At 42.3% G+C, this 12242-nt stretch overlaps 1 protein-coding gene across 33 annotated transcripts in view; it reads right to left on the reverse strand.

Annotated features, from left to right (window-relative positions):
• Positions 1-889: 889 nt before the first annotated feature.
• LOC142841479 (F-box-like/WD repeat-containing protein TBL1X) overlaps positions 890-12242 on the reverse strand; it is a 171692-nt gene continuing 160339 nt past the window's right edge. For all 33 annotated transcript variants that reach the window (XM_075958384.1, XM_075958380.1, XM_075958376.1 and 30 more), the window contains 7 exons: positions 12087-12147; positions 11481-11602; positions 8933-9007; positions 7677-7804; positions 5347-5512; positions 2044-2145; positions 890-1085 (listed from right to left, as the gene is read on the reverse strand). In XM_075958384.1, coding sequence (XP_075814499.1) covers positions 1059-1085; positions 2044-2145; positions 5347-5512; positions 7677-7804; positions 8933-9007; positions 11481-11602; positions 12087-12147 — 681 coding nt within the window. In that variant the 3' untranslated portion in view covers positions 890-1058. The remainder of the gene's footprint in view (positions 1086-2043; positions 2146-5346; positions 5513-7676; positions 7805-8932; positions 9008-11480; positions 11603-12086; positions 12148-12242) is intronic.

A 12242-nucleotide genomic window follows, 5' to 3' on the forward strand; every position in this document is an offset into this window, starting at 1 on the left:
TCTTCTTAGTCTCTTAAATATGAATTTCACAAAACTCTCTATGTCTGATGGCCATTTTAGGATTTTAAAGTCATTTTAACATAAAAATATTTTTTTCAAAAAATACTCCAGGTTCTTTCTCTTATAAGTCTTTTTTTTTCTGTAAAAAGTCCCCCTCCCTGCCTTCTTACATAAAGCACTTACTAAGCTCTGAAAGTGCCTTTGGGACCTAATGTGAAGCAACTATGAGAAAGGGACAGAGAGTAAGCGATGGGAAGGGGTAGGATGAGAGGGAAGGAGAGTGCTGTCCATCAAAGATCCGTTGTGTGCATGTGGCCATATCTATGTAGGATTTCATTAAAAGTGAGACCACACCAGAGCAAGGACATGAGAAGGAAGGAGTGAGGAACAACAAGGGAGGACAGAAAGAATAAGCCAAAAACAGTATCCATCTGAGGTGGGAGGCCCCCAGACCACAGAATTTTAGCAGATAGAAAAACCACCAAAGAAGGTTCTAGAAAATACAGCGTTGGGATTACAAAGTCACACGTTTCATTGGTACAAACTGGTCTTTTGGAGAGCAACTGTAGTATCCAAATTGATAGGAGGGAAATACCATAAGGGACAGGTTTTTCCTCCCTTTTGGTTTATCACAGCATTTTTCTTTTTTGTTTTTGTATTTTTTTTGTTTTTGTTTTTCTTTTTTTTTAAACCTTTTATTTTTTGGCACAGCTTTATGTTCTTCCTTCCCTGTTCAGTCATTAGAGCCTGTTCTGGATGGAAACCAAACCATGCATCATGTAGCTGATGGCTTCATCCTTCCCCAGCTGAACATTTTAGGTGGAAACCATATTCCTGTGATACAACCATGTGTATGACTTTGTATTTGTTTTAAACTTCTGGATGTAGATTAGGGGTGGGGTGGGGTGGGGGGGAAGAATCCTGTGGCCAGGGACAGGTGATTTCCAAGTAGACTCGAACAAGTCAAGTTCACACAGTTTAGAGCCCATCATAGGAAGGATGCTGCAATCCCACACATTCACTGCTGGTCCATTAGAATGGTTTTCTACATTTTGTGTTTACTTTCGGAGATCTAAAACACAGACCTGGAAGGAAAGATAAAGTGTCTGTTACTTTGAGAGATAATATCAGGTGCCTTCAATCAAATGCTGGCAAGGTACAGTTTAGCTACCAACTTGATGCTTGTAAAGGTTTTATAATGGAAGACTCAAAAAGAGAGAAAAACCCTAGGGGCTAGTTTCTGAACATCAGAACAACCAAACTCTAGCAAAGAGCAGGGAAAGGAAAAATCAATTCATGGACCATTCCAGAACTCACAGTGTCTAAGGTAATCAGCAGGGGTCACAAATAGGATGCCTACATAGTTGAGCAGATAACAACAAATTTCAGGCCACACTAATGACTTGGTCCATCAGTCAGAATTGCACCTCATCCTAGAGTTATTGCAACCTCAAGTTCAGAGGCAAATTAAAAATTACACATGCTAATGGACCACAATAAGATCCACAGAAACCAGGAGGCCTATCTGATGAAAGCTATGGCTTATCATGACGATGTTTGGCCAGAACATACACATAGCAACGGAATAGGAACAAGTTTCTCAGCCTATATACTAATGATATTTGTGGCCAGATATTTCTTGGCCAAAGTGGGGCATCTAGAGCATTGTAAGAGACTTACCAGCATCCTTTGACTCCACCAGTAAATAGCACCCTGCACCAAAGTAGTGACAACCTAGTATGACTCCAGATATTCCTTAATATCCTAGGGTATACACATGTGTGTAGAGTCACTGCAGCTAAAAATAATCAAGTTCACTGACATTCTGGGGCAAAGACAAGGCTATTTTCAACCCAAAGAGAAGCCTCCTTCCCATAGTCATGCCTGCATGTGCACATAGTATGTGGTAACCAAGCACCTGTTAGGTGATAAGGCAGAGCAGGACAGAGAAGCCTTACAAGGTCTTTGGAAGGATCTAGTGCTGGATCAGGGGATCAGCTGCCCTGTACCTCTAACTCCCAGTAGACCAGAGGTGCCACTTACAGAGCCATCCGAAGCACTGGCACCCACTTTGTCTCCTCGAGCATTCCAGCACACCTCAAATATGCCGCCTGTGCCTCGGTAGCTGTGGACGAGACCTCCACTCTGAAAAGCAAAGCATTTGTCATGATAACTCAGAAGAGGTCCCCAAAATGACAGTAGTAAAAGGGGGCACTCTTCCTCCATAAACCTCTATCTGATCAGTGAGCTTTCAAGAACACAAAAGTTAAGGGATTTCCATAAACACCAATCTATTGTTACCCACAGAACTGCCACCACATTTCAGCTAGTCATGACTATGCCCAGCAATGTCTCATGGCACTTGGGAGCACAAGAAATGATGCATACCTACCAGAGGGGGAGCTTTAACTCATGACCTCCTCTTGACCTTTTCCCACCATTCAGGGCTGGATTTAAAAACTGGGGCATCAGGGTGATAGGCATGAGTTCTACCACTAAACCACATTCCCTGCTTTCCCCACTGGCTTTGCTAAGTCGTTATTTAGCTTCTATGGCTACCCGAGCACCCTCTTATTAAGCCATCCTTTCTTGTCTCCTTCCTAGAGCTTGGTTCAGTCCTCTGGGCTGAGGTCTTTCTACCTATTCCAGTCCCTACCTAGTTTCTGTTCTGATTATCTGTCTCCTCCTTAGAGCACTTGCGTGAGCACACCCCCAGCCTACCAACAATTAGACAATTAGATGCATTAGCATATCATGAACTTAAAACTCCCATCAGTTTGAATATGTAGTTTGGAAGGATGAATACATACATTTGTGCTGCGGTATTTGTAGTGGTTGGCTTGACGTATGTCATGAGATATGGGAGTCAAGGTTTCTCTAGACTTGCCTAAGCCAGTTCAGTTTATCTTTATAAAGCATGTATGAGAAAGCTAATCTTGGTTGTCCACTTGACTATGTCTGGAATCAACTAAAACCCAAGCATCAGGGACATGCCTGTGAAACAATTTCCTGATTGGATCATTTGAAGTGGAAAGACCCACCCTAAATCTGGGCCACAATTTCTGGAGTCAGCCCACATAAAAAGACATGAAGACGTAAGCTTTTACTGTTGGCTTCCTTGTCCTCACTGGCAAGTTTATCTATCCTGCTGCTAAGTCATTATTTGGCTGGTAATAGAGCCTATGTCTTCAGAATTCTAATGTAGACTGAAGACCAGCTGAAACATCCAGCCTAGTGGCCCGATCAACTACCAGATTGATTCTTGCTTGGCCTTTCCTTTTTGATCAGACAGCTATTCTTGGACTAGCCAGACCATGGCCTAACAAATCCCTCTTTGGTACAGCTTCATTTTATCAGCTGTATTCCTTCAGTGAACTAAGACTTATATACAGTCACTAACCCCAGTGGTCACCAACTATTCATTAGTTCTTATCCACAACAATGACGTATTGATGCCACACACATACTTACTTATTATAATTAATATATATGTATATATTTACCATTATCAAGCTACAGCAAGTAGTAGCAAAACATAATAAAAAATGCATTGAAATTAATATTAGTTTCAGTTTACACAGAAAAATAAAGGGTAGTAAACATTGTGGCTGTGGACAACAGAAAGCCAACAGTATTATATATGTTTATAATAAGAGAATTAATGTGGGTTCTAAGATGTCTCAAAATAACTCCCTGGCTTCCTTCAATATGAACCTAATACCACTGGTTCATTTCACCATTACCTCCCACCCCAGCTCAAAATCCTACAATATAATAAGCCAGCATGCAATCCTAGCTACTCCAGAGGCTGGAGGAGGATTCAGTTTAAAGCCAACCTGGGCTGTACAGTGGGTGAGTTTTAGGACCCTGGATCCAATCCCTAGTATTAAATAAGAAAAAAAAGGAAAGCAAAGCGAAAGAGGGAGGGGAGTGGAGGGGAGAAGAGGGAGGGAGGGAGGGAAGGAGGGAGGATAAGAAAAACCAAAAAGTCTAACAACTATTCCTATAACATTCATGTCATATTGTACCAGGTGTTGTGAGTCACCTAGTAAATGTATATGTGCATCAGCTCTACACACATACCATACCACACCATCTTATACAAGTGAACTGGGCTGCACAAATTCAGGTATCGGGGGGGGGGTGTATCTATCCCTCAAAGATACTAAGGAGCGCCTGCATTTTCATCTTGCTGGCACTTTTAAAGTGAGCTATCACTAGCAAAATCTGTTTTCTCTGGATGAGGATGTTATTCCTGCACACGTTTCTACCTTTTGTTTTGCTTCTTAATAATACAGCTCATGCAGGTGACAGGCATCTATGGGCATACCCGGAAACATGCTGCTAACTTTTGGGGTATGTCCCTGAAATGTCTGTGGAATGCTAGAACATGGCTTATTTACTGCTTCCCCTGCCACAAAGGGGCATGAACTTAAGAATTCATATCCTTCTAAATGTCAACCAACCAAAAGGAATGAAAAGGTGGGGCACTGAGTTCTCAAGTCTAACAAATTGGCTCTTTCTTCTCAGTAACTTACCCTAACTACTTTTCAATTGGGATGACCAAGGGTTTAGACATAGCACAGGGAAGAACGATTGCCTGCCACCTCCAAGGCTCCACATGTTGGATTCCCAGCACCAAAAAGAAAACCAAGAACTGCCCAGTGTAATACTTCCACCCATTCTACCCCACTAGTTTTCATCCACTTCTGCTCAATAATCAGAATTCTCTCATCTCTGTCCGGCCAGATATCCAGTAGCTATACTGATTCCAACTCCTTCCTTTTTCAGTTCCTGCTGAAATGACAATCTAGTATTCAAAGATCCTGTATTAAACAAGTAATACTTTCAAATGTTAAAACTCCAAACCTCATATTCCTTTATCTCTGAGTTGTTCCACAGTGGACAGGAAGAAGATAAAGTTGGTTGTCCTGTAGTGTCTCCCTGGGAAGGTTTTATAAAGGCCACCTACAGGGGCTTCCCACAAACAGCAGCATTTCTAAGGTGACAAAACTAGGTCATGCTTTTTCTCTAACACGAAGTAGGTCCCTGCCAGGATAAGACAGCTGAAGACAGTGGTTACTCCAAGAGAGAATGCTCCTGAGGTGACAAGCTAAATGTTCTGGCTGGAAGTCAGATGGAAAGAGTCCAAAGGACTCCAGGCTTATACGTAGGGGAAACCGTACATCATTGGGGAACACAAAGACTACACAGAATCTGTGATCTCCATGGGAAGGCTCACTCTACTCACTCCTGAATAACTCATTCCCCCAGCCCTCTTGCCAGCCCAGGAACTGAAAATATGCTTTTCAGGAAGGATTTGGCCACAGGAAGTCAAGACATTACCTGAGTATTCCAGATATGGACACACTTGTCAAAGGATCCACTGGCCAAATATTTCCCATCAGGGCTGAACGCCACACTGTAGACGGGCTCCTGATGCTTGGTCAGTGTATGGATGCAAACACCTCGCTCCACATCCCACAGTCGAACCGTAGAATCAAATGAAGCACTAGGAAGACGGCAGGACACAACCACAGAAATGGGTTGGCTTTCAAGATCTTTATGATGTATCTCATGCGAACTGCCTATTAGCAATATTTGAAACATACTTGAATTTGCTTCGAGAAAACATTCTAGTGAGCCTTTTCTCTCCAGAGAAAAGTGAAGCTGCCACCAAACAGAACCCAGGACATTGTACAAGCCAGATAGGTACTTTCCCACTTAGCCACTGTGTTCATTTCTTTCTCTAGTTCCCTCACCTCTGAACACAAAATGTTTTTGTGTACTACTCAACTAACCTTTCTAAAACACCATCATTGTTTATAATATACCTGCTTGAACAACTACAAATCCAGCCAGATAGGACTAGAAAAAAAAATTTAAAAGCTGAGTAAAGATGCACTTACACATAAGAAAATCCAAACCCACATGTGCATATACAATCACAGTGGCAAGGGCTACAGAGTTTAATTATTTTCAGATTTATAAAACACTACATATCACACAGCTGTTACCACCTGGCTTTCTGTATCTCCAATGGTCTCACGAGGTTTAGTGTGTCCTTTTGTTCTTTTAACAGGGCAATATATTTGTTCCTGATATGTATTATGTGATAGAAAGAAGCATCTCCCTAGTCATTAAAAATGACCGCTACATGTAGTATTACATCACTGATATGCAAGTGGGTTTTTGGATAATTATTGAAAAAGGAGAATTAAGACCTTGGGGATCTTCTAGTTCAGTCACTCAGTGTTTATAATATTTGTGTGTGTGTGTGGCTTAAGTTTCTTTTGGGATGAGTTTTTGGTGATGATGTGTATTCCAATCAAGTGATCTACCACTGAGGTATAGTCAAGTGTCACCATCTATTCTTGGAGACAGACTTTGGTTGAACACTTACCACAAAGCTGTTCTCACTGCCAGGAAAGACTGCTCACTCGACTACTACCTTATAGAAGAACTACCTATTGTCACTTCCTCCTCAGCCTCTGGAACAACACAGACCAAGCTTCCCATTGCTCCTTAGAAACCAAACTTTCCTTTGGGGGTCTGGTCTTGTCCAGACTAAGTATATGAATAATTCAAACCCCTAAGATCCATTATCATGGTTTCCAGATCATTCTAAAAGTCCTGGATTCTGGCTCATAATGGCCTTAGTTCATCTGTCTAAATGCTCTCACTACCAAGAGGAGGGATGGGGTGTATTCCGTGGTACACTACTTACCCAGCATGCACAAGGCAAGAGCTTCCATCCCTGCACCAAAAGCTCAAGAATGGATTGTTATGTTTCCTGGACTCTAACATGCATCAGGATACAACAGTTCTGCTGTCTAAAGTCCAAAGTGACTTGGTTTGGATGAGGTACCTCTGGCCCCTTGCTTCTGGGCCTTGGCTATTCAACAGTTCCAATATTAAGAGATCTGGGTCACCTTTGGCTAAAGCAGGGAATCACTTATATCTAGTCAAAATCCCAGTACCACAGACCTGAATGGAGCTTCAAAAGAACAAACTTGAGCTCCAAGCTAAACTCTTATTTTCCTTTCTTTGCCTTAAAAACTTTCACTCTAGTAAGCCAGCCCTCCATACCTGCACATTCATAATTTTATAACTATGGATAAAAAACCATTGAGGGGGAAGGGAAAAATGCATTATTGTGAAGGCCTGTAACTTTAGTGTCTCAGAGGAAGTGGTTGGTACACAGCAAGTTCCAGGTACTCAGGGCTACATAATGAGACTCCATCTCAAACAAACCAAGCCAAACCCATAAAAAACTGTATTGGACATGTGCAGACCCTTTTGTTGGTCACTGTTACCTAAACTACATAGTCTACTACAGCATTATCATTGTATGGGTAATAGAGGCCATTTAGAGATATTTAAAGTACAGGGAATGCATTTAGAGGCTATAGGCAAAGGGAAGTAAGCATCTATGGATTTTGGTACCCATAAAGGGGGGGGGGTCCCAGAACCACCTCCATGGATACTGAGGGAGGTTGTACTTCCATGTCCTTGGCCCCCTTCGCAGTGAATTCCCATGTTGTTCAGCGTGGAAGGGATTCAACCCTGCTATTTCTAAGTGTGAGTGAGTCTTCCCAGCTGAGTTACTCACTAAGCAACAGAGAGTGAAGATGTGCTCAGGAAGCAAACAGAGCTGTGAAGTTGCCCTGCTTTACCTTGCTAACATGATGTTAGAGTTCGGGTTGCTGGTGCCTGGTCCTGTGGGACTCCACTTGATGGTATATATCTCTTTGCTGTGAGCTTGGAGGTCATGGACACATATATCCTGCTTCATACTCCAGATCTGGAAGAGGCATTGGTAACAGTGTGAGCTAATACTGTGTCCCTAATTGAGAATGTCTCAGTACTATTCATTCTAGTGCACCTAAGGTATCACTTAGGCAACAGGTCTGGGAGATATTCACAAGCCAGCAAGTAGTCAGCCAGGCACAGTAACTCAGACAGGACCTTGTTCTCTTAAGTTCCAGAGGACTCCAGTCCAAGGAAAGTAGAGGTCCTGTTCTTTACTCAACCCTCTTGTGCCAACATATTTTCCTTTCTCCTCTTTTTCTAAATTTCTGAATAACCACTCAGCTGTAATTACAGGATTCATCATCAGACACGGAGCCAAAGGTTCAGGTGGTAAGCAAATTCTTAACAAAGTTCCTTGACACAACAGGTTCGCCACTGTCTACAGCAGTGTCTCCTGTATGTTAAGGCAATGCCCAAAATATAATACATGGTTAAGAATTTATTTCTTTTAAGACATTTCCTTTAGGCTCCAAGAAGCCAGCCCAACCCACTTGAATGAAGCAGGCCCAAACGGATCATTAATGGAATAAGTACCATTCAATTTTTTATTATTCTTAACCCCAAACCTCCTAAAGCCCCCCCACCCCAAATCTCCCCTTTCATTTCCCAAAATCTCCTCTTTAATTTCCCAAACCTCCTCTTCTCTACTAATTTTTTTCTCTACTAATGTGACTTTTGTTTTCCAGCATCTTAACAATGACCCAGCTACTCAAGAGCCAGACAGATGCGATTTCTTCAATCAGCCACCTCAAAATCCCAGCGGACAGGACATAATCAACAGGGCATCGTCAGAATAATCGGACACTCCCTGGATCCCTCGACCCCCAAAGCCAGCAGGAAGCAGTCATAAGAGACCGGGCTACGCCCCCATCCCTACCCTTTAAGACACCCACCCCATTTTTTTTTTTAAATAAAACCAAAAGGGTGGAAAAAATGGAACCATGCCCCAGATGTCAAAAACTCCATGGAAGAACAAGACATTTAGTTTAGAAACCAGGAAAATCAAGGAGAAAAGAAAATGTCAAAGTAATAGTCCAGGTGATGAGGGTGTAAAGGGCTGTGTGCCATACAAAGGTTTGCATAGGATTAACCACCTCATCCCTTTAGGAACCAACATTACCTTTAATGTCATGTCATCAGAGCAGGAGGCTAGCAACATTCCAGAAGGATCCCATTTGATAGCATTGACCTCATTCTGCAAGAGAGCACAGCATTTCACAAAATAAATTAGAGCCTTTATGTAGAAAGGCTGGCATCCACCAGGGGCAGCAGCATGCTGCCAGTGCTGCAGTGCAGAAGGACTTTCAGAAGTTCACAGAATATCAAAGACCACAACACAAGATCACACCCACATGATTATTCTTCCCTCAGTTTGCTTTTCATTCATGAAAAAATACTGATATATATTATAAAAGAAGAGCCATACTCATAGTCATATTTCTTTAGGGGAAATTTCCTTATTAAGAAAGCCAAATGAAGAATTTGCATACAACAAGCACAGCTAACTAAATCATTTATTGCTTCGAGACAGAGTCTCATGATGCAGTACAGGCTAGCCAGGAGCTCCTTATGTATCCCATGATGGTCTGGAACTATTTTGTCATCCTTCTGAGTATTAATTAGAACTACAGGTATATACCATCAAGCAGAGCTAAAGCTACTTTGTTTGATTCATTCATTCATTACTTGGCTTTTTGAGACAGGGCTTCTCCGTGTAGCCCTGGCTGTACTGAAACTCACTCTGTAGACCAGGCTAGCCTTGAACTCAAGAGATCCGCCTACCTCTGTCTCCTGAGTACTGGGATTAAAGGTGTGCAGCACTACCACCACTGGGTTAAAACTGTTTTGTTTTTAAAAGTGAACTTTGATCATCACTTTCTGTGCTTTTAATATAACAGCTCCTCTTTATCATTCTGTTGAAAGACCTGTAACTTGTTGGATAGAAGGTAAAGGTAGACAAAGGTTTCGGTGCCATCCAAATGCACAAAGATACACACAAGCAATTCCTATGTACAGGGAAACTACACCCAGTCAAGAAAAGGCACTGAGAAATAAAATCCATTGTCTTGTGGATTTGTGTTGTGTAGCCATTTTTCCTCTGAGGTTAAAAACTTCCACTTCGAAGGGAAACTTCTTAAGACAGGATGTTTTCAGGGAGTTGTAAGTAAGATGAAATACTACAGGGAAGCTCATTAAGACAGGAAATGAGCAACTCAAAAAACCTCCAGGAAATCTCTAAAACTAACCAGATCCACCAACCCATCAACTCCAATCACAAGATTGTATATATGCAAAAAAAAAAAAAAAAACTGCTGAGTCACTCTCAGACAAACATAGGTCCCTGGAAGCAGCAGAGGTCAGCTGAACTGCCTAGAAGAAACAAAGACAGGCTACTTGACTGATCAAGCTACACAGAAAGGGAGGGTCTATGGTTGTTACACTGAGCACCAGGTTTTCAGCTTTCAACAGGTTATCACCCATACTGAAGTGATCTTTGATGGTGCAGCTGTCTTTGAGACATTTCTACTTCTGTAAGTAACCCCTCTAAAACCCACTGGTTCATCAAGCTGAATTTTGAGACCATACAACAAGGAAACTGTCAGGTTTTCTTTGTTTCTGAGTACCAGAAACCCCAAGACTAGAGGAGAAAGGCTTCTGGTACAGAAGGAAGAAGGGGATGTGGTTATATAAAGGGCCACCTGCAGCTCCACCATACAGACAGGGACAGCATACAGAACAAGGGGCAGAGGGAAAGATAGTGGAATTTATTGTCTAGGGGGTCTCTTTAGAGGGGTTTTGGGAACACTACTGCCATTAACTGCCTCCTCTACCGAGCCAGCTGTCTTGTCCTAACAAACAGCTTCACGCACCAGACTGTTTTCTAAATAATTTCATACTTCAAAATGTTGTGGTTGATCCCCTTTGTAAGAACACCAAGTTTTGAAGGGTGTGAAATTGGAAGAAGCTGGGGAGAGGAAGAAGCTGGGGAGAGGAAGAAGCTGGGGAGAGGAAGTCACAGCAGTGTAGAAGGTTAATGTGACAATGTGTATGTCTCCAACTAACTGTAGCTGTAGAGAAAACTCACAGGCAGATCTCTACATGACCTGTCTGTCTCTAGCTGATCCATCTGCAATTCCCCATGGGAACTCCCCATGCTTCCTTCCTGGGAGTAGAGCTTTCTTTCTTGCTGTCCTTTTGCATCTCAAGTCAAACTTCTAGAACCTGCACACAGTCTTGGGAAGTAACAGTTTCAGGACCCAAATAGGTGGAGCACTAGGAGTGCTCCCAGCACTCAGCATCAGTGAGAATCATTTATGGAACCAGGTGGAAGGGTGTGAGAGAAGTAAATTCTAAGCAGGGAAACAGAAATCAGACATAAAACGGGTACCCCTATTAAAAGCTGGGAAACAGACTGGAGTCAGAAGAGAAACAGCTTCAGGATAAAACAGAGGTTAGCAGAACGCCACTCTGAGGTATTCCCAGGACCACTGACACTTCAGCTGGGTTAATTCCATCACTCAGGGCAGGTACTGTGGCTCTAAGACGCAAAGCATGGTAGATCAAGTGGTCTCCCCTGTGCAGTTAACTTTTAATGCACTCACTGAAAAGATGGTTTCTACATCACACTTTTACAACTCCCAACTCTGAGAATCAGAACTGCTACTTACAGTATGTCCTTGGAAGGTTTTGACTGGGCGGTCACAGCTAAGCCTGCACACATGAATGCACATGTCTGTGCTGCATGAGGCAAAGGTAGTGTTGTTTTGCCAGTCCACATCCAAGGCAGGTGCTACAGGGCAAGAGACAAGAGAGGACATTCACCTTATTAACTGAATACAGAGTTTGGCAATGCAGACAAAAGCATCACCCAGGGGTCTTGTCTAGTGACCAGGAATGCCAGTTCCAGGGTGAATTTGCTCTACTGAAAGAAACCATGAAAACCATCTTTCATAGACCTTAAAGACACTCTCCTTCCAATTTACAAGCATTAAGATGCCTCTGCAGAGAGACCCCACCTTTTTATGAAAGAGAAAAACAAAACAAAACAAAAAACAAAAAACACAGGGACAGGCCCAGTTACGTGTAAAAGGGAGATAGCAGTTATTTTTTGACCAGAACACCAATTTTGTTATTGCCAATACTTTGTTTCACATTAGTCCCAAGGATCTTGACATGTTTCTGCTCTTATACAATACTATGCAAGCTTAAATAAAAAAAAAGAAGAAGAAAAAACTCTTGGGAGTGCCTCTGTAGAGCCCCAACAACAAACCTACCTGAATGAAAAGGAAACTGCTGTTTGGCTTCTCCTGTGTGGGCATCCCAAATTATTGTTGTCTGTGCTCCGCAAACAGAGGGAAAAGTCAGTTACTATTCTTCTCAAAGAATTATCTAGAATGTTTTGTAATAGAAAACACAACCAACCCCCTTTC

This window comes from Microtus pennsylvanicus, chromosome X, assembly GCF_037038515.1.
Source record: "Microtus pennsylvanicus isolate mMicPen1 chromosome X, mMicPen1.hap1, whole genome shotgun sequence".
Lineage (NCBI taxonomy): Eukaryota > Metazoa > Chordata > Mammalia > Rodentia > Cricetidae > Microtus > Microtus pennsylvanicus.